Source organism: Orbilia oligospora (assembly GCF_000225545.1).
Source record: "Orbilia oligospora ATCC 24927 unplaced genomic scaffold scaffold00054, whole genome shotgun sequence".
NCBI lineage: Eukaryota > Fungi > Ascomycota > Orbiliomycetes > Orbiliales > Orbiliaceae > Orbilia > Orbilia oligospora.
In genome coordinates, this window is record NW_011645611.1 from 2,671,358 (window position 1) to 2,692,594 (window position 21,237).

At 45.2% G+C, this 21,237-nt stretch overlaps 7 protein-coding genes across 7 annotated transcripts; 2 read left to right on the forward strand and 5 right to left on the reverse strand.

Annotated features, from left to right (window-relative positions):
* Positions 1-1,099: 1,099 nt before the first annotated feature.
* Positions 1,100-2,388, forward strand: AOL_s00054g800 (uncharacterized protein; the record flags this gene model as incomplete). Its single annotated transcript, XM_011122116.1, has 2 exons — positions 1,100-2,170; positions 2,203-2,388. 2 exons carry the CDS (start codon positions 1,100-1,102, stop codon positions 2,386-2,388), a joined length of 1,257 nt encoding a protein of 418 aa, XP_011120418.1.
* A 2,917-nt stretch (positions 2,389-5,305) lies between these two features.
* AOL_s00054g801 (uncharacterized protein) lies at positions 5,306-5,997 on the reverse strand (the record flags this gene model as incomplete). The annotated part of the gene is made up of 4 exons (XM_011122117.1): positions 5,306-5,358; positions 5,450-5,542; positions 5,877-5,892; positions 5,956-5,997. The coding sequence occupies 4 exons, from the start codon at positions 5,995-5,997 to the stop codon at positions 5,306-5,308; spliced, it is 204 nt and encodes a 67-aa protein (XP_011120419.1).
* A 1,001-nt stretch (positions 5,998-6,998) lies between these two features.
* Positions 6,999-8,372, forward strand: AOL_s00054g802 (uncharacterized protein; the record flags this gene model as incomplete). Its single annotated transcript, XM_011122118.1, has 6 exons — positions 6,999-7,015; positions 7,203-7,237; positions 7,316-7,801; positions 7,871-8,011; positions 8,071-8,242; positions 8,303-8,372. 6 exons carry the CDS (start codon positions 6,999-7,001, stop codon positions 8,370-8,372), a joined length of 921 nt encoding a protein of 306 aa, XP_011120420.1.
* A 1,259-nt stretch (positions 8,373-9,631) lies between these two features.
* On the reverse strand, positions 9,632-10,812 carry AOL_s00054g803 (uncharacterized protein; the record flags this gene model as incomplete). The annotated part of the gene is made up of 2 exons (XM_011122119.1): positions 9,632-9,784; positions 9,856-10,812. The coding sequence occupies 2 exons, from the start codon at positions 10,810-10,812 to the stop codon at positions 9,632-9,634; spliced, it is 1,110 nt and encodes a 369-aa protein (XP_011120421.1).
* Positions 10,813-11,695: 883 nt separating this feature from the next.
* AOL_s00054g804 (uncharacterized protein) lies at positions 11,696-15,539 on the reverse strand (the record flags this gene model as incomplete). Its single annotated transcript, XM_011122120.1, has 2 exons — positions 11,696-13,355; positions 13,411-15,539. 2 exons carry the CDS (start codon positions 15,537-15,539, stop codon positions 11,696-11,698), a joined length of 3,789 nt encoding a protein of 1,262 aa, XP_011120422.1.
* Positions 15,540-16,609: 1,070 nt separating this feature from the next.
* AOL_s00054g805 (uncharacterized protein) lies at positions 16,610-18,252 on the reverse strand (the record flags this gene model as incomplete). The annotated part of the gene is made up of 4 exons (XM_011122121.1): positions 16,610-16,901; positions 16,961-17,188; positions 17,256-17,531; positions 17,621-18,252. 4 exons carry the CDS (start codon positions 18,250-18,252, stop codon positions 16,610-16,612), a joined length of 1,428 nt encoding a protein of 475 aa, XP_011120423.1.
* A 1,477-nt stretch (positions 18,253-19,729) lies between these two features.
* AOL_s00054g806 (uncharacterized protein) lies at positions 19,730-21,075 on the reverse strand (the record flags this gene model as incomplete). Its single annotated transcript, XM_011122122.1, has 2 exons — positions 19,730-20,238; positions 20,403-21,075. The coding sequence occupies 2 exons, from the start codon at positions 21,073-21,075 to the stop codon at positions 19,730-19,732; spliced, it is 1,182 nt and encodes a 393-aa protein (XP_011120424.1).
* Positions 21,076-21,237: the final 162 nt, after the last annotated feature.

The following is a 21,237-nucleotide window of genomic DNA, read 5'->3' on the forward strand; positions in this document are numbered from 1 at the left end:
GATCTGCCGAAGCCTTTTTTTCTTCTTCTTTTCTTCCGGTCTCGTTAAGCTGTCCGTTTAGTTGGTACGACTGGCATTGGGGATGCATGTGGATGACGATGAGAGGTGGTAGTAGCTTAGTACTTCGACAAAAGCGAGCTTCTACATACTCCTCCCTTCGAATTTGCCATTCGTTGCATTTGAATTCTCTCAATCGAATTCTCTCCTCCACCCTTTCTCGATACCCCTGACGCAGTACAGTAATTGTCGGCAGGAACGTATTACGCAGCTGTGCAGTACAGTGCGACCGACCTGGCCACAGGGAAATTGATATTTCCGTCCGGTGTCTGTGAGTTCATTTATTCATTTGTTCACTCATTCATCTGATCTTTTTTCTTGTTCTTGCTGCCCTGCTCACTGCCCGCTGCCTGCACCGCCTGCACTGTCCCCGCTTCTGCGAGAGAATGTATTGCCATTACCACCACCACCGGGACCACTACCGCTGCTGTTGCTGCTGCCGCTGCCGCCTTCCTCGGTTTCAGGGGATTGCATGATTTGACCTAGGCTGTTATTCATCATCGTCATCATCATCATCAATTTGGGTGTTTCTGCCAGTTTTTCTTCCTTTGATGAACGGGGTTTCATCCGTCCCGAGTATGTTAGTTGTTAATTGTGCCTTTTCCCGTTGTCGTCCTTGCCGAGATCATTCGAGGGATGCCTTTGATGCTCAATCAATGACCAATGTCCGATTTTCAATGTCCAATTGATGATGGGTGGATGGATGGATGGATGACTGAAAGGATGGATGGAGGTTGGACCAATTACACTCTATTCCGCTGCAAAATCTTCTCAGTCTTCTAGAACACGACGTTAATTAACATCACCATTGCATCGTTTAACCTCGATCAATTCCCATTAGTAATACTTACTTTTATACTTCTTCCTTTGCCCGTCCTTCTCGCTTGCCTGCTTCACTTGATATTTACTTTCTGCTATAGCCTTGTTGCTATTTTTTGTCCTGTCTTGTCGTGTCTTGTTCTGTCTTGGCCCGGTCCACTTAGTTAATAGATAGTTTACTAACCTGCTCCAGGTCCACTACCCTTCCTTCGACCAAGCGATTATGGTCGCCCCGTCATCGGGCACAACCCAGGTAGAATGCGAGCCGTATCGCCATCCATCTCACCAAACATACCGAATCCCTCAGTCTAACCCGTCGACGCCCTACGACCAAGCCGAGCCCAGGTCTGTTTCTTCCCAGCGGTCCAGCTCCCACTCTCGCGTCCCACAACCATCGTCATCGTCAACTCCTTCCAGCCAGCCGTCGCAGACACCTAACCAGTTCGCATCGTCGGCATCATCAAGAGGTACTCCACAGGGAACTCAAGTCACTCCTCAAGTCACTCCTCCAACCACCCATGTTAGGAATTCTTCGACCGTCTCTTCCAGTGCTCCAACTACTGCCGCCTCGACACCAGTACGGCACCGTAGATCGTCTTCCCTTCAAAACACATCAATGGCTCAGCCTTCAATCGTCGTGTTAAGAGATCTAGCTCACCTGGCTGAACTGGCTAGAGCGGATGCCAATAACAATGGTTCTTCGCAGTCGTTCCCCAGAAGGCGAGTTAGGTTCAGCGATACTCGATTCGACGTCAGCCAGATGGCTGTTCCTGACATCATCGAGCTTGTTTCCGCCCTACTGACCAAGATCACAACCACCAATGATCGGAACCATGAAAACCTCCATCGAAATATGCCAGCCGCGGATGGCTCTGGTAACCTCCCTGAACAAGCAACTAGCGTTTTGGCCTTTCACGGAAAGAACGTCCCCACTATCACTATCCATAGCTACCTCAGTCGGATCCATCGTTACTGTCCAACAACATACGAGGTTTTCCTCTCCCTATTGGTTTACTTTGACCGGATGACCGAACGGATCAATGCTGGAACTGTTCACCAGGTTAACAACATCAGGCCCGCTACTCCCGGATCCGCCACTGTCCCTCCTCAGGATGCTGCTGGAGAACATAGCCAAGGTTTTGGAAACTTCTTTGTTGTCGACAGCTACAACATCCATCGTTTGGTTATTGCTGGTGTCACCTGTGCTTCAAAGTTCTTCTCGGACATCTTTTACACCAATTCTAGATACGCTAAGGCAAGCAAACCATTCTCCAACCATTCGCATAGTTTTGAAGTTTGCAGTCGGCTAACATGTATCGAATACAGGTTGGAGGATTGCCACTAGTAGAGCTGAATCACCTGGAGCTCCAGTTCTTGACACTGAATGACTTCCGCCTGTCCATCCCTGTCGAGGAACTGGAATCGTACGGTAACATGTTGGTCCAGTTCTATGCTAGGGAGGAGCTGGCCAACCGTCCAGACTTCGCTCCAGCGACTCCAGCAACCGAATGAACTCACCTGAACCGAAAACGCGTCTCCTAACCATTAAGGTTTCTGTTTGGTCTGGATCCCCGCAGGGTTTTCTTTCTTGCCAATCAAGGGGCCTGGTTTCACACGTGGATATTAATATGCAGACATCCATCTGGGTGTTAACTAGCTTTGTAGCGAAGCAAGGGGGTTTCGGGTTAATTGGTTACTTCGGGACAATCACCTGACTCTGATGGGCCTGGGCCATAATTATCACCTTCGCTTTTGCCTTCTAATGCTAACGTTCGTTCTTTCTCTTTTTCTCTTTTCCCGTTCTTCTCTTTCTGTTCCCTTTTCTCCCAAACTCGCAATTTACACATTACTTCCGCTTTTGACTTTCTCCAAGCTCTCTAACGACGGGATGAAACCAAAAAATGAATCTCTATCTATTTCAATACGCGCCAACTATGTTTCCCCTTCATCGCACTTCGACCAAAAAAGCCGGTTTTTTGCTGTGTTTTCTTGCCTCATAGGAAGCTATGGGTTTCTCTTCATCCCCATGAGCCAAGATACCCAATTTGCCCCACTCCATAGAGCCATCAGCACCACTAACCCCCCTCGAGCTCGATGATATACCCTCTCCCCAAACCCTCTTGCATAGATTCTCCCGGAGCACCAGGAGACGGAGTTATCTTTTTTTGTTATTATTCTTATCTTTTTTTTCCCCCCTTCCTTGGTCCTCTCTTTTAGCAAAGGGGTTCGAAAAACGGATCTGGCAGCGCCATGTCTTCTCAGATACCAGGATATATCTCTTGACTTTTGTTTGGTTCCAAATGCGTCTTCTATTCTAGATAGCTTTCTTTTTTTCTTTCTTTTTTGCTCTTCCAAAGAAACGAATTTCCTTTAATCATCTATCGATTTGGACTCTGGACGATCGGGCAGACCTATCTTCACTCCTATCTATATTTCTCTGGCTCGCTTTTTTTCTGTTTTCTTCGCTGTCTTGTTTTTTCTTGGACGTGGGAAGCATGGGATACGGCGGGTTAACGGGGAGCTATACGTTTTTGTTTCTATCTCTGTTTCTTTTATAACTTGGGAGGGCAGTCATTATCCGACTCAAATGGAACGGAAAGGAGGCGGCAAAATAACCTATAGAATTGACTTTTTTCTTCGTATCTCTATTTCATACTCTACTTTACTCCATTCTTTCTTTCTTCTCCATTCTAAGCCCGTTAAAAGCTTAGTGGGACTTTTCGCTTTTCTTTATTTATTTTTTCTTTATTCTCTTTCTATTTCCTTGGAGCGGGTCGGTGGAGGTTTTCCTATTTTATATTCAGGCGGATGGTATTATTACTACTACTATTATTATTTACTATTACTACTACTTACGTATTACTACTAGATACACTACTTAAGTCTTTGTGATACGAATTCTATCTATAGCTTTTTATAAATTAGCCTTTTTTTTTCTTCCTTTTTCTTTTCTTATTTTCTTTCGACATTTTTTTGTTTTTAATAGATATGGGAGGACAGCGGTGCCCTCTTTTGTATTCTTTTTGCTTAGCTGTCCATTTGATGTTCTTTTTATTTGTACGAGTTCGTCTCAATTTTGGTTTGCATAGTTTGGTATTATATTATACCTATATAGACATAAATATAAAATGACTTTCTTGATCATGATGTCGTGATACAGGTAAATTTCCGGTAATCTATTATATTGACAGATCTAATTAACTTCAATTGATCCGGTTAGTTCATATGTACTGACTGAACCAAGCCCCGAAGAGAAGCAAGATAAAATATAAGTTTCTTATTTGTCTACATGTATTGAACTATTGTATTGAAGGATGTGAAGTTTAATAAGATCGATATGTAAGTACTAGACTTATATATACCATCATTGACCACGAAGACAATTAAAAGAAAAACAGCATGTTAGTATATTAATAAGATAATCCAGATTATCTTTTTGTTATATGCTTCTTGATGCTCTATAAAACTAGCAAATCTCAAAGCCAATACATTTAATCAATAGGTAGTATTCGCGGCCAACGTTTATTTTCGCTCGAGGTGAAAATTAGGGCCCTAGGGGTGATAAAGACTTACCAGCACCCTATATATACCGGGGACTGTTCTGAATATCTACACACTTCTATAGAAAAGAGGCCTGGGACAGCTCTAGCATACCTCGGGAAGCTAGCATAGGAGCTCCTAGGTGACTTATTCCATACATATACTTATATATATATCAAGTATCCATATATATATGCTTAAATATATAGCAGCGGTCAGGTCTATATATTATCCAAATAAATTTATAAAGTAAATCATGGGCGCAGATATGTCGATACTATTGCCCCAAATCGTAATCTCATGAACCAGGTTTACCAAATCGACGGTGGAGCTAAAATATTCAAAGATAGCGGGCTAATAGTTGATTTAGAGATGCAATGGTCGAACCCGCTATGATAGCTGAAATACTTTTTTACAAGATTTACAAGTACGGATATATATAAACCACTTTTGGGTACGTTGTATGCGCGCGCGTGTGTGTGTGTCATATGCTCAATTAAGCTCCATTTCATCGTAGCCTAAACGAACAAGAAAAAGAAGATGTGTATGACGGGGATAGCGTGACAAAAGTATAAGACGCCGTGATGAGTAATAGTAATAATAAAAAAAAAGCGAGGAGGAGGATATAATATGATATTATGGACAAAGAAAAATGTAGGTTGGTGGCGGTAGTATAGTGGTTCGTCGTTCCGGCGGTTCAGAGAGGTGTGCGGGGGGGAAATTTCGTCAATTATCGTATCAAAGACATGTCCATATCCTTCATCCTCCTCATTTCCCCGTCTCTCTCCCTCTCTCTATCCCTATGGCTAAGAGTTTACACACAAAAAAATCGTGAAAAAAATGAAGTGATGAACGAAAAAGACAACAGAACAACAGGAAGTTGAGCTGTCTATCTTAATCTTCTAGCTTCACGTTCAGATTCGAGGAGGCAGAGGATGTCGTCTAGAAACGAGTGAAGGTTTATGTTAGTGGTTTGTTCGGTGACTGGGTGAATTATACGGGGAGTAGTAGGGGATAGGAGTAGGATTAGTACCTTCTCTGACGGGTCCCTTGACGTTTCGGATGATGCTTCGGGTCTTGTCGTCCAAGAATTCGACACGAACTTGGGTGACACCTCCACGGGAACCTGTGATTCAAATATGGTTGGATCAGTTTCTATTATTCGTAAGGTTCGTCCGGCAGCATCTCCATCCACATATCCATTCATCCAGTCGTTCCCTCACAAATCAATCGGCTAGTTCATTTTTTGTCATTGTCGGAAACCTCGAATTCATCTTGAAACCTTGATCCTCCTCTTAACAGGTCGTAAAAAAAGAGAATTTCGAGCATATTCCTCTAGTCTAGATCCTGGTGGTCGTTTATCGTGTTCCTTTTAACCCCTTCACTTCAAAGCATATCCTCCTCTTATTTCGCCGATATCGTGCCAGAAAATTCGATAAGAAAAACGGAGTGTAGCTTACCGGTACGACCGAGAACCTGTAGAATCAATAGTCAGCTTCATAACGTCCCACAATAATCGATATCACGGATGATCCGTACCTTGGTAACCTTGACCAACTTGACTGGGGTCTTTCCTTCCATCTTGAAGATTTAGAATTTGTACGAAGAAATTATCGACTTTTTCGGGGAAGATAGGTATGTTATCGGGTGGCTGATGGGGGGGTTCGTCGTCGTCGTCGGGAGTGAGAATTCTTGGTAGAGAAAAAGAGAATTTGGAGATTGAATTTTTTTTGTTGGAAAGCACACTGGGCAGGGAATTTTTGGTGTGGTTTGTTTGGCAAGTGGCAGTTTCCTTCTGTTCTTAGAAGGGCTTTGCTTTAGGGCAAACTAAACTGCCACTGACCATTTAATGCCAAGACTTGACAAACACAAAGCCACGCGCGGATGTGTTGTTTAGCCGCGGTTGCTCAACACATTCTGCTTTTGATGGGTGTTTCTCCGCATGTTGGTTGCCCGCTTGCTGATTGGCAGCTTCCAAGTCAATTAAGTCCCCTGGTCAGTTAGTAGTATGTTCCCAGCACGGAATGGTCCCTGGATGGCCTTGACGGGTGGATATCGCCGGGGAACAAACCAGGCTAGGCCAGTTGACAGACGGACAGCCAATTGGAGGGGCTCTGAGGGGTTCGTTCTAGCTCGATTGCAGGCCAAGGAGGGGCTCTGAATGGGATAAAATGGAGTCATCACTATTGGGCGTTGCAGAATTCAAATGGGGACATCCGCTATCGGCCCGCTCAACGTAACTACTGTTTAAAAACCCACGTCGAGTACTCATCTTTATGACAATTCAACCTCCAATTGCTATTCAACAAACTGCGGATTCAATCCCTGTCAGATCATATCATATCATATCATCATCTATCGACGTTGCTTTCGCTGCTGAAAGAATAATTTAGTTGCGATTCTTTTGTAGTGCGAAAACTACCACCATTCATTCAACACCCACCTGCGCATTACAACGATTCTAAACCGCTATCACCACCAATATCGCCATCGCCTCAACTTCCCCAGCAAACTTCTCTTTCTCGCTCTCTCTATCGTCTACTTGATATCCCGTCTATTCGAGCATTGATACGAAAAGCATCATGGAATTAGTTAACAGGTACTTAACTCGGTTGCTAGTGCTTCCTCTGGCTTCATCATCACCTCCATTACTACCTTCACCTCTATTGCCATCATCACTACACTCTCCATTGAGCTAGCTCTTAATCTGCCCATTGATCATATCACCTTTCCAAAAAGATTCAAGTAACTGACATCATGGTCTTCTCTATTAATTTGTTCAATAGTCTCGATGGGCGCCTTCTCATGGCTGTTCCGAAGAGTAAGTTTACCACGTCATTTTAACATTGCCAACTCATTCTTTGTAACTATTCGCTAATAAGTTTGCTTCTTCTACTAGAGGGTCGTCTTCACGATGCGGCTTTGACCCTCCTTCAGGGTTCAGATATTCAATTCCACAGACACAACCGTCTTGATATTGCCCTGTGTCACAACCTCCCAATTGCCCTCGTCTTCCTCGGAGCAGGCGATATCCCCGTTTTCGTCGGAGAAGGTCGTTGTGACCTCGGAATCACTGGCCAAGATCAAGTTGCCGAACACCAGATTTCCGTCGAAGAGATCCTAGAGCTTGGTTTCGGCAAATGCAAGCTTCAGGTCCAGGTACCGGCTAACGGCCCCATCAAAGATCCCAAAGAGCTTGTTGGCAAGACTGTTGTCACCAGCTTCACCCACCTCTCTAGGGATTACTTCAATTCCTTGGAAGTCGAGATGTTTGGAGCTGAGGCTGTTGAAAAGAATGGTATGAAGACCACCATGAAATATGTTGGTGGTAGCGTGGAGGCGGCCTGCGCCCTCGGTGTCGCTGACGGGATAGTTGACCTTGTCGGTAAGTAATTTTATCCATTAAACAATGTTTATAATGGAGAGAGTGTGTGTGTCTAAATATGGAATATAGAGTCCGGAGAGACAATGAAGGCAGCTGGCCTTGCGGCCATCTCCACAGTCATGACGACTGAGGCTGTCTTGATCAAGTCCAAGCACCCTCGCAACCCTCAGATGGCCGAATTGGTCCTCTCTCGCATTAAAGGCGTCATTAGTAAGTTTCCTTTAAATATATTCTATGTACTGGGTTGATGTTAATATGGCCGACTGCAGATGCGAAGAAGTACGTGCTCTGCTCGTACAACATCCCACGCACGCTTCTATCTGTCGTCCACGATATTACTCCTGGCCGACGTGCACCCACCATCACCTCCTTGGAAGAGGAAGGGTGGGTTGCCGTCCAGGCAATGGTTGAGCGAAGCCGTGTGGCTTCGGTCATGGACCAGTGAGTCTTTCCCTTCTTGATTATTAGGCTAGCTAGATATTAACACTATCTCTTCAATAGGTTGGACGAGGCCGGTGCTCACGATATCCTCGTGATGCAAATATCCAACTCTCGCGTCGGCAAGCACTAGTTTGCTTCGCCCTGCTTCTTTCCATTATCTCTTTCCTTTCACTGCTCCAACCTCTTACGATATTTTAATGTGGCGTGGTGACAAGGCTGGGTGTGTTGGATCACCATGCCTTGTACACCCGATGATCATTTCTACATTTTCTGGGCAGCGATCTTACTGCGTTCTTCTTGGACTGGCGCCCTGAATACGATGCAATGGGTACTCTTTAACGAACAATACGAAGAAATTCGTTGAGTTCTTGTTGTTAGTCGAGTTGTTGTTCATACCGAACCCTCTTCTATTTCTTGACATCATCCTTTCGCGATCCTGGGAAAAGTAATTTTTCATTACTTTTATGATGATTTTCTTGGTTCCACGAGTCCCTTTATTTTCTCCAACCGATACCCTTTGTTCTTTTGATATATCTTTCTATCCTCTTACTCCTTTTTTTTTGTCTGGGTTTATAGTTCCAATCGTCTTTCATGTGCCCCATGCCGTTTTACACGATGTCTTTCCTCTATGCCAAAAGAAAAAAAAGTTCTGAATATGTGATAGATGTGTATAGACCCTTTCAGTTTCTATGTGTATAGACCATGTGTGCGCGTACTTTTTTTGTTCTACATAGAATTTTATGTTGGTAGTCGACCAATATGTGTGGGTATGTTTTGCTTCAGTATACGTAGCTCGACTTACAAGACTATCGTGAGTAATTTTGTATGTATACATGATATCTAAGTACCCAGTCTGGGTCCTGATATCTATCGAACTACCTCAGATCCCGTGAGATACGTATATGTACTTATATATATATATATATATATATATAAAGATTTAATCAATGGTATGCTTGGTCTCGCATTGCGGACGCGGTCCACACTTTGTGGTATGCTATCCCCGTGTTTCTAGATTACCTATCGCCAGAGATAGATAGATATAGTAATTAAGGGTATTACTATTAGCAGTATTACATGGATGGTAATACCATAGTATACTCATCAGTTAAAGAGTGTAATATACAAATACACTAAAATAAAATACCATGCACCATACCACGCTCCATGACAATCAGCAAAATGAGTAAGGAAAGGGAAAAGATAAGATAAGAAAAAGGAAAGGGTATATAGATCGCACTCCGAAGAAAGGAAAAAAAAAACCCCTATCACACCAGCCACAGCCATGCAAGAACAGGAAAAGAAATTAAAACGCCAGTAAAGCGATGCCGTTAAAGTACCAAAAAATAGCCGCCACCACGATAACTGAGAGTAATTGAAAAGAAGCAACTAAACCTTCACCCTCCTCATCTCCACCAACAAGTTTGGTAACAAAATTTCACCGATATGAGGGTATTCAAACCTACTATACTTCACGTATATCCTTATTGGGGCGATATATCCCAGTTCATCTGCATGATCCATCGTCATTCTATTAATCGCCTTTTACGAGACAAGCGTGAGGGTTAGTAGACACTTTTATATTGAGAGGGATATAAACTTGAATATCATACCTTGATACTCGCCGTCCCCAAAAACGCATCAAAAAGCGTCCAGCTCTCTCCTCCTCCACCAAAAGCTTTATCATCCCGATCAACAACCAACATATCACATTCCTTATCCAACATTTTCTTTTGAAACGCATAGGTCGTAACCGTCTTGACTTCTTCATTATTCACCTCCGGTATCGCCACAAACCTAAGTTTTGGCATTATATCTCCTGTATTCCTTAAACATCTTGAAGGAGTTGTTGTTGAGGAAGAGGAGGAAGAAGAGGCACTATACCGCCTCCAAACTTCATACATAATATCACTCCACCATATTCCCTTCCCCTTTCCCATATTTCCTCTTCCGTTACCACCAAGAGTAGTAGAAGAATTTGAAGTCGGACAAAAATTCAAATCTTCGCCTTTATAACTCCTATAAACACTCAAAACCCCGTCATCACTAGAAATGCCGAGTTGGTATGGTGGGAATAGGCCATTGGGGTGTTTATGACCCCTTATGTAGTTGTAAACCGAAACTAAAGTTTCAATGCCGGGTTGTGAAGAACGACAGGAGGTTGCTTCCATGAATAGCGATTCAAGGGTTGGCGAAGAAGGTGTATAGTGGTTTTGAATGGTAGAAAGGGCGTAGTTATTTGTTGAAGTTAGAAGGTGGTAGTAGTGGTATTTTTGGTTCTTCTGGGTGGAAATAGATAAACGGTGGGACAGGCCTGTTGATGCGATTGCAGAGATTTGTGGCGGTATAATATTGGCATTATTGGTATTCGTGGTGGTGGCGGGGTGTTGTGCGACGTTGGGTTTGGGTTTGGAGTTGTTACGAGTTCGAGAGCTGATGCTATTGGAGACGACCTTGGCCTTGTCGACTTCGACCTCGACTTCGATGATATGGATTGATTCCGTGAGGATGAATGATGTAGACTTTTGATCGGTAGCCGGATAATGTAAAGGAAGAGCTACTTTCGCCATGTTTTGCCATGTATGTATGATACATATAACTATACCTACCACACTTCTATTGGCTATGAAGATGGGGAGGGAAGAGAGTTTAATGAGGTTTTACGTTTGATGAGTTTTTGTGCACGGTGACCCGCGGCGGCAGGCGAGCTGAGAATAATAGGAACCGTTCGTTCAGCTGTTTTTGTTGGATTTTTCTGTGAAGGGGGGCTTCTGTGTGTCGTCGCGGATTCGGAAATGGGGATTTCTTTGCTGCCGGAATTGGAATACGGCGAATGGTTGCATGCATATATGATGACGACGTCTGGATTTTTCCTTGGAGGTAAACTTTCTGTCTTTCTGAGTATCTGAGTCCTCGAAGGAGAAGCATAGAATGAAGATGGATGTGAGACAGAGAGAGATGAGAGATGAGAGATGAGAGGTGGTTTGAGGAGGTTGATGTTTGATGTTTCTGTGTGTTTTTTGTGTGTCGTTCGTTTGGTGCCTGGAACACCAGCCGGTTGTTGGATTTTGGAGTTGCAAAACTGTGTTGCATGAGACTAAGCCGGGTTATGATTCTTTGGCTGCTTTTGATTCGCTCGATGTTGATCCTGGACGACTTCTTCTTCTGGTTCATGCGAATGCGAATGGTCTGAGGACTAGATATCCTAAGTCACGCTTCCGTACTTACGTAGATCATACATAGTCTCTTGGTTTTAACTTGGGCTCATGGTTTTTTCTTTCGCAAAAAAGAATATTGTTTCAAAATGATACGCCTGCCGGTTTATAGTATTATACATCGTCCTGATCATGTCCTCATGTCTCGTCGTAGGTACCTTTTTATGTACACCTGTCCTCAAATGATACCCTACTTCTTTAAGTAAGTAGCAAGTACCTACATTAGGTTTGAAGTTGCTCACGCTGTAGTACCAGCACCGGTACCATCGCTAGTACCAACGACAGTGACGGTACTAGCAGCAGCAACATCCTCCTTCCCATCCTCATCAGCACTCAACTCTCCACCATTATCCTCCCCTCCGGAAGCAGCAGCGGAAACGGCAGCAGAAGCAGCCGCCTTTTCTTCTGCTTCAACCGCCTCAAGCCAATCATCCACCGGCTCTTCTTTTGGTAGCACTGGACTCAGAACCTTATCCTTCCGCTGCCCAACATCGCTTTTAACAGCCAACCCTTTCGACCCCGCACTGCCTCCTTGTTGTAACACTCCAAACAGGTTCGCATATGACCCTGCGGTCTGTGGCCCTGGTGGAGCAGCAGCTTTGATTCCCTTCCCCACAGAAACTACATTCCACCCTTGCCCTTCCTTCCCAGTAACTTTCCCGTCCCTTCCAACATAACAAAGGTCTACCGAACTTGCAATTCGATTGACCACACAATGGCGCCTAACAAGACCCCTAACATTTCCCAATTCAACTTCAACTTCCTCGGTCGAAAAAGAGGAAGGTAAAGGTTCTAAAAGCACCTCTTCGTCTCCATACCATCTAATCCCGAACCTCAATGTTCCCTGCCTGAGCACACCTGCCAACTCCTTCTCCAACTCACTCGTCAACAATCCGACTCTTAATCCGCTTAGGAGTATGGCGTTAACAGCAGGTAATCCTGTCGTTTTTCGTAATTGTTGGATCCCATTCGCCGTAGCATTGACACTCGAAGACGCGGCAGCAAGAGCCGCTTCCTGTCTTCTAACCTTCACCGCATCCGCCAACACCCTGATGGGCATTTGCCACGTTCCATTTTTCATAACCACCACACTCCTGTACGGCTCAGGATCCTGGCTCTCAGAGTCCAATCCATAATCCTCCGCCAATCCGTGAATAAATCCTCTGAAAAGAGTCTTCATCGGCTTGAAAGCTAACCTGACCTTCCCGGAATCTTCACAAAACTCCCTCATCATCTTCTCAATCCCTGCGCACCATACTTTATTGTCGATATAAAACTGTAGCGTTTCATCGCTATAGGCATTGATGGCTTCCTCTGCCGCTTTTTTCTCGAGGTCGACGTTGAAAGCAGCAGCAAGTTGGCGTCGCCTACAGTCGTCGATACACTTGATTTCTGGACGTTTCGGATGCTGATTGTTCATCGATGTGTTACACGTAACTTCTTGCTTAACATTCCCACATGGGCAAGATGTAGTAACCTTCGCCGCACAAGGAATGTTAACACTACATGCGAACGGTGCATGACAAGCCTCCTGACAATCATGTCCACAGAGCGGCCGTGATTTCTTGCAAGTCTGAGTGCAGGGTTCCTGACAGCCGCCTTCTGCGTGGCAAGTTTTTAGGCAGATGTGACTACCACAGCTAAGAGGGAGCCCGCAAGTTTGGCCGCAGGAAACGGAATCGCGGTAGCAAGGTTGATTTTTGATAACAGTACGCCCGCAAACGCATCGTTTTTGGACAAGGTAAGGACAGTTCGGACAGGCTTCGTCGTCGAGGTGGCAGAGGTGGTCGGTGGGATTGGGATGGCCACAGGGTTTAGAACGTTGACAAGGGAAGCGGCAGGAAGGTGGTTTCGTGCCGCAGGGAACCGGGGGCATTATTCTTGTTCGGCCACAATGGCTATATTATTTTGTTAGCTTTCGTATATATATCTGGGATCTTAGAGAGAACGTACCAAGCTAGTTCGTCGAAGCTTGCCTCTAGACAGCTTCCACAAGCTCCACGATGGCAAAGTGCCGAACAATCGTGCGATCCACATTTAAGTGGCTTCCCACATACCCTTGTGCAAATGTGCTCGGGTTCGAAATCCTCAGTCCTTCCTCTCACGTTGACTTTCTTCTTCGCCGCCATCCTCTCTTTGGCTTTCTGCTCGCCGGAGCAACATCTTTCTCCACATTCGTGCCTTAAGCAGTTCAGTGTGGTATGGCAGACCCTCCTGCACATGGGCTTCTCGCCCTGATCCCCTTGTAGACACAAGCTTGGTGACCCCGTCTTTCCGCATCTACAAAAGACATCGACGGTTTTCATACACAGACCACAGTCTCCAGTATGACAGATCTGCCGGCATTCGTGTCCACAAGGTAGGACCTTACCGCAAACTTCATCACAGTGTGGTATGGGGTCCGTACACTTCTCCCTCTTCCTATCCTCCCCGAGTTCTGTCTTTCCGCATGGACAAAACTTAATGACATCCGGCGAAAATGGACAATGTGGTTCCTCCTCTTCCGCCGAATGACAACCTTTCTCACACCTATGCTCTCCACAATCGAATAATTTCCCACAAACCCTCTCGCACTTCCAGAATCCTTCCCAGTTTTTCTCTTCCCCATCTACAACCTCTCGACTTGCCTTCCCCACAAGCTTATCGCAGCACTTGATCCCCTTCTCCGTCTCCCCACAATAGCATTTCAAAACTTCCACAACTTCACACCCACCACAAACTCCACCATGACACCCTCTCTCGCAAAAGTGTTCCCCACAGGGCATAACATCCCCACAAACCTGCCCACAGCTCCATCCGTTCTCATAATTTGTATCCAAACACCTCTTAACGCTCACTTCCTTCCCACAAAAGCATGGCTGCTGGGGCCCCATAGCTCCACAAGGCGGACAAGGTCCAGCATGACACTGCAAATCACAGCCATGCGGACAAGCGTTAGTTTTCCCCGCAAGCGGCTCCCGTGGTTTATTACACGTCTGCCCACAGCTATGAGGCGGTACAAATCTCGCTACTTCCGGCGAGTCCGTTTTACCACACCAACATGTATACCTGTCTGGAGCTTCAGTACTAGTACTTTGGCATCCAGGGCAACGCCATGTTCTCTGCGGAACAATTTCGTCATTTGAGGCTGAGGGAACATCCAATGCCTGTTTTGCCCATTTTTTAATACAGTGTAAATGGAATACGGCGTAACAGGTGGAACAATCCCAGATCTTTGATTTTCTGGTAACGGAGGAGTAGCAGATCATGCATTCGTATTCTCCAGCTGAGATTTCGGTGTGAATTCGGGTAGTTAAGGTCTCAGCTTCTCGGAGAGTAGCCGGAGGCTTATGGGCACCTCGGTGGCGACGAGGTTTTGTCGTTGAAGATGATGGAGTAGTGGATTCGATTACTATTGTTGGTTGGGCATTCCCGGTGGAAGGTTGGCCTGATGTGGATGTACTAGCCTCTGGGCGGAGAACTGTAGATGATTCTCCTCCATCTTCTCCTTCTTCGGTTTGATTTGTAGCTTCGGGACGGGTCAATTGGCCACCGAATTGACGGCCGCCGGAAGCAAAGTTGCCGCCTCGACGGGCTCTTTGTCTGGCCGTATTTCCTCTAGCTGCAGCATTTGTGGACGAAGGTTGGTCTTGTGTTCCCGTCGGTTCTCCTTGTCCTGATTGTGACTGTAGTTGTGACTGTGAAGCTCCAGTCCGAGGATGTCGGATAGTCTGACCATATCTTCCACCCCTTCTATTCCCTCTATTAGAGCTCGACGTTGATTCCCTATCTCTCCTGGAATCTCCGGAGCTAGCGTTCGTCCTATCTCTTCTACTAGGATCTCCCGAATTTCTGTTCGATTGATTTGGTCTCGAGCTTCCCGCTGCTCCAAAGGCTGGTGTAGCAATGGAGGAAGAGGAGTGGGTATTATCAGCGGTAGCGTGACCCTCTGAACCGTGTCCTAACGACTCAACCGAGGCCTGTGGACCTTCTCGTGGTGGTCGCGGGGTTCTTCGCCGTCGATTTCGGGTTTGGTTTTGTGTCGACTGTTGCTGCGACTGTGGTTGTGATTGTATGGGAGGCGGCGGTGTGAAGTCCGCCATATTTGCGAGGGATTGTTTGATGGATTCTTGATGTTTATATGGTTTGATAACTTTTGTTTTGGAGAATGAAGAGTTTCTTGATCGTATAGGTCTTTGATATAGTATGATGCCTGAAGTGCTCGTTGGTTATGGAGAAGAAAAAAAGTACTAGAGCTACAGAATCTCTAGGTGATGTGAACGTTGGAAGGAAGTTTGAAGTTCGAAAGAGGAATTTGAAGTGTTAATAAAGAAAACTTATGTCATCGCCACCACCAGCTTAGTTAAGCTAAAGTGGGTTAGGCCCGGTTTACTCCAGAATATTCACGTTCATGGTTCGTAACAGTTCAGAATGAATCATCATCCAATTCATACCTCTTAACATTATTTTTTTTGCGGGCAGGTTATCGCCATCCCCAAAGCAGCAAACCAACCGAGCACATTTGGTTCCTGACTCTTAAGCAGGGATTACTGATTATCGTTATCGTCTCAACCGCACTAGCCTGTGAACCAGCCGGGTTTCAGAACAGCAATCACTTGCGAGGCTGACCAATAGCCCGGGAAGGCAGAGAAGAGGGCTTCTTGGTTTAATTATTATTATATACAAGACGTATGGAAATATGCACTCTCTGTCAGTCCACCAACATCGCTATTGGATATGTTATTATAAAATTCCACGTCGACACGAGATTAAATTAGTGTTTTTATCTATTTCTGGTAAAGGAAAGGAATGAAAATGCCAGTGAGTCCCAGGGGTATCATCTCTAATACTCGTCTGCACCATATGGCTGCCCACCTTATCTAAGTATCCATCATACTAATACCTTGAACAAAATGAAATGAAAGAAGGAAAGAAAATAAATGGGCCCAGCGAAATCAATGAAAATCCAACGGGAAAAGATAAAAAAATAATGCCGGAGAGGATAAGGATAGTAGAACATTGTAAAGAGAACGCATAACTCCGCCCCATGCATTAATCAGGTGTATAGGAATGAATCCCGGGTGGAAAGGGGACAAAAGAACCAAGTAAAAAAAAGGGCATATTCGCTGAGGAAAAATAAAAAATAAAAAATAGATTAGAGACTGGAAAGGTCTCACTGGGCTTTCTTATGCCTCGTAACTTCATCATTGATAAAATCGTTGATATTTTCAAAATATCCGACTTCCATCACGGAATCATTGTGAGTGCCATTCGGGAAGTCCTTCCATATTTTGATCGGTGCTTTAGAAATTTCGTGCAGTCGTCTCATGTGAGATGGCGGTACCAATTCGTCCTGTAGTCCGCTAAGGAACAGTACGGGGATTTTGTTGATTTTGGGCATAACTTCTACGGAAGGCCAGACTTGATGGCAAAGTCTTGCGACGTATTTAGCTGGCGGAAAAACACTACCCAAGGTTAGTAATATGACTCCAAAGACAGCGAGACAATCCTAGAAAACACTTACTTCGGAATAACATCTCTCATGCTGGTAAACGTATTTTCAAGAATAAGTCCAGAAAGCCGGTCTTGATGCTTGGCAGCAGTTGCGATTCCGAGCGCCCCTCCTAGCGATTGTCCATAAATTACAACCTTCGTTCCTTTAGTCTCATCATTTTTAAAGATCCAGTCGAGCGCCGTTTCAGCGTCGATTTTGAGCCCCTTCTCGTCAGGTTTTCCAGTACTCAGGCCATATCTAGACACAAGATTAGCCTCCTACTCAATCATAACTCTTGATATTTCAAGGAACGTATTAATCCTACCCTCGGTATCCCAACATGACCACATTACATCCCATCTGCTCTGCGAACACCTTCCCAATCGGGATTCGGTGCCCCACGTTTCCTGCATTACCATGAAGCATCAAGATCGTAACGGCTTTTCTTTGAATTCCCTGCCCTCTTAGAAAGAACGACCGGAGAGTCTCGCCGTCGGGTGTCTTTAGGTCGATTTGGTTCCAATTGGTCATATGAAACTTTGACGGGTCCCATAGCTCCGTTCGTGCCTCCGGTGGGAAGTGGCGTGGGTAGATCAGGTCACTATTCGATATTAGCCATCGTTTCTGCTATCTGCTTGTAGCTTTACTACTTCAATTGAGTAGCCAGCGCAGAATTTCCCTGAAACTTACTTTTGCTTGAAATATAGTGCAGTAGACAATAATGCAGCAACACCTGTACTAGCCGCGATCGAGAACTTGAGATACGAGAAAGCAGTGGTATTGACCACGTCAGCCCAGAAGTTCGACATCGTGCTACTAGTTGATTTTCGGCTGTAGCTTGTGGCCGTGGAAAATCGCTTTCGGGATTTCGTGAAGGACCGTCTGGGAGGGGGCAGCAATGGGGATGGCGGTGGCGGCCGTTGAGTCGGTTCGGCTGATGGTGGTGGTTGTTGCGGTTGTTGCTCTTCTAGTGGTTGTGGGTTAGGTGGCTGAGCGGAAGATGTGCCCGGGTTTGTGTTTAGAACAGCAGTGTGGAGCGATTCAAGCGAGATTTGAACGTGTTTAGCATTCGGGCTGGCTGGAGTGGTGAAGCCGGGAATAACCTCGTCGGTCGGGGAAGTGGAAGGAGGAGTGGTTGTGGAAGTGGTTGTGGAAATGACGGGAGGAACAGACAGCGGACGAGACGAGAAGATGTAAAGGAGTTTCGGCTTCCTAGATGGCGGTTGCGGTGGAGGGGCCGAATTCGACAGTGACGGAGTCGAAGAGGAGGAGGAGGAAGAAGAAGATGTTGTTGTTGATGTGGGTGACGGTTGATGTGGCATCGAGTTTGACCGGTGAACCCGGTCCGCTCGCCAATAGGACAAGCAAACACGAGCAAACAAAGAGGAAAGGAACGACTGGGAAAACACTCAGTTGTCCGTGACGTTTTGGTTGGACAGACAATTGGAGAGAACCAGTTAGCTCGAGAACAGTAGAGATCGTGAGGTTGACAAAATAGTGATTGAAGATGGTGAAGGTGAGGAAGATCGAGAACACGAAAAAGAAGAAGTGGAAGCAGAGGGAGTGGAGAATTAAGCAGCCAGAAGAAAAGAAAGAAAGTAAAGAAATCCGAGAAAAAAAGAATTATTCATTCTAAGAACATTCTATTCAGCGTTTACATTAGGAACATGCAGCTATCCCACGGAAGCGACATCGCCAAATCCAAAATTCCCCTTCAACTTTTTTGAACTTTGAACTTCGTAATTAACAGGGGGGGTGGTTGACAGGTTCTTCTTTATTATCAGGATCGGTGGGCTATTATCTAGTTCAATCATCAGCAGGGTTCTATCGCAACTTCCCCTGCTACCATCTCCACAATTGACAGGGTCCTTCCTGAACTATAACGCTCTGCGAAATTGCAATCTCGTCTCTTCCATATTATTAGCACAGACTCTGACATTTTTTGCTTCTCAATGTTGCCTGGACCTGGAGCTCGGATGCACCTTGCCCTTCAATACATATTGTCAAATGATCATTCCTTCGAATTACATTATCCTTCAATTCGAATTCACGGTCACGCGCGACAGAATCATATTATTTTTTTAACCGTAGTCTTAAGACCCCCAATTTTGATACGCAATCCTGAGGTTGTAACTATTAGAAACATAATAATAATAGTAGCAGATACTATTGTCTCGTGTGTCTGTCGCCACCCTTTAACTATCCCGAGGTGGCTTGAGATCCATCCTGCAGTGTGTCATCAGCGGCCGTACAAGAGCGCCTCGAATCGAGGATACCGGAAATGGCGCCAACACACATGCGTGTTGTATTTTGTAGCCTCATTTCTATTGACAATAACTCCCAGTCTCGTAACAATAACTCTGTCTAGTATGATACTATGCTGCGGGTCCCCGAGTCCGCTCAGGTTCATTCATTCATTTAAGGAAACTCGGGACTTAGAGTAACGGAATAAATGAATATCTATTATAACCAAGCTGAAGTTTAACTACATTATAGTTGTTGTGTGCATGAGCATTTGTCTCGAGCTAGATGGCGCGCAAGCGTCTAGTCTGACCCCAAGACTCGTATCATATATGCTTAAGAAGAAGTTAACCAGTTCGAAAAATCAAATATGGATGTTATTTAAATCATCAAATTTTAAATCTGGACAAATGTTTAGAGAATTATAGCAAGACCGGCCTTCCAGGACTGGGCACAAGACAAGCAACTGGTGGTAATAAATATTAATATCTAGGAGTTTATAGGAATTTTAACAAAACAAGAATTAATACATCATAGATGCAAAAATATACAAGCTACCTAGTCCTCCTCAGCGGCCAATTCCCCGCTAGCCGCCGTAGCCTCACTGGCTTCTCGCACATGATGGTCATCTTCATATTTTGACATCTCAAATATTCTATCCGGCAGCAGCCCTCTCTTCTTGAACCCAGGGCCCCTCCCTTTCCCATACCCCCCAGGCCCACGATCCTGATCCCACCTCCCAAAATCAAAAAAGGTATTCATAAATGAATCGCTTTGAGCACCACGCGGCGACCCTTCCTCCGGAAACTCTAGATAGAATGGAGGTTCCCCCGATGGAGCTACGTTCACAGCTCCGGCGCCCCGCGCGCCCCCCCGCGCGAACCCAAGTGTTTGTCCCGGATGTGTCGCTACGACCGGGGCTACAGTCCACTCCCATGTTGGGTGGTATCTCCGAATTCTTCCAGGTATTCGGTTAATTGCGTCTTGGAACTGTTCTATTGGAGTCATAGCTAGTGGATCTCCAGCTTGAATATCTGGTTGTCCTAACTCTGTTACACAACCGCAACCTATGTAGTCCGTCGACAAGCAACCCGAAAAAACGGGGTTTCGATTTACCAGTTAGTGAGTTTAATGATAGCATGGCCGTGTACGTGTCAATCGGGGATGGGAAGGGCAGGAATTCAAACGTGGAAGCATGAACATTAACTAGGAGAAAGAATGTAACACTTACCAATTAAATAAGTACATTTCTTGGGCTCCCGTGCACCGGTCTCACATCTCGTGCGGGGCGGATTGGGCGGATTCGGATTTGGTATAATATCCCCGCTCTCATTGCATAGAAGAATGAGACAACAGTACCGATACTTGTTTATTATTAACCACTGGCTATCCCACATGTGTTCCAGGTTTTCTACAACTTCTCTGAACTCCCTTACAGCAGCAGCCCATTCGGATGAAGGAATCCCACTCCTAGGGTTATATGGTATCTCACCACTGATTATCATTTCCAATCTATCCATCGTTGTATCGTATTCACTGCATTGGACCTCCAGCGGTGAGGCATAGAAAAACGATGGGGATATAACTCTTTCGTTTAGAACTGAGGTTTCTAAGGGAGCACTAGGATACTTTGAGATCCTGCTAGTTTGAATCTTGGGTATTGTAGGTCCTAGAGTTTTCGTTTTAAAGGCTTTAGAAGTAGGGGAGGCGCTGCTAGAAAATAGTACGGTTGATATAAATCTTACGCCAGTTGGGTTTGTAGTAGTTGTCAACGGACGAGCCGTCGCGAGAGTATACGTAGTCGTTTTTGAGGCCGCAAAGCTACTAGACGATAAGGGAGACGCAAGGACTACTTGGGCTATGGTGATGAGAGTGACTAGGATATAGATGATACCAGTGGCCATGAAGCTTGCACAGGACAAAGTATCAAAACCGCCTTTGTGAGGGATACAGAACCGAAGCAGGTACGGCATAATCGGGATCGGTACGAGAGTGAATACGAGTCAAGTGCTTTATTTTAACTAAAGCGATAAAACCATGTGGGATGAAATTTCATTTTAGCTTCG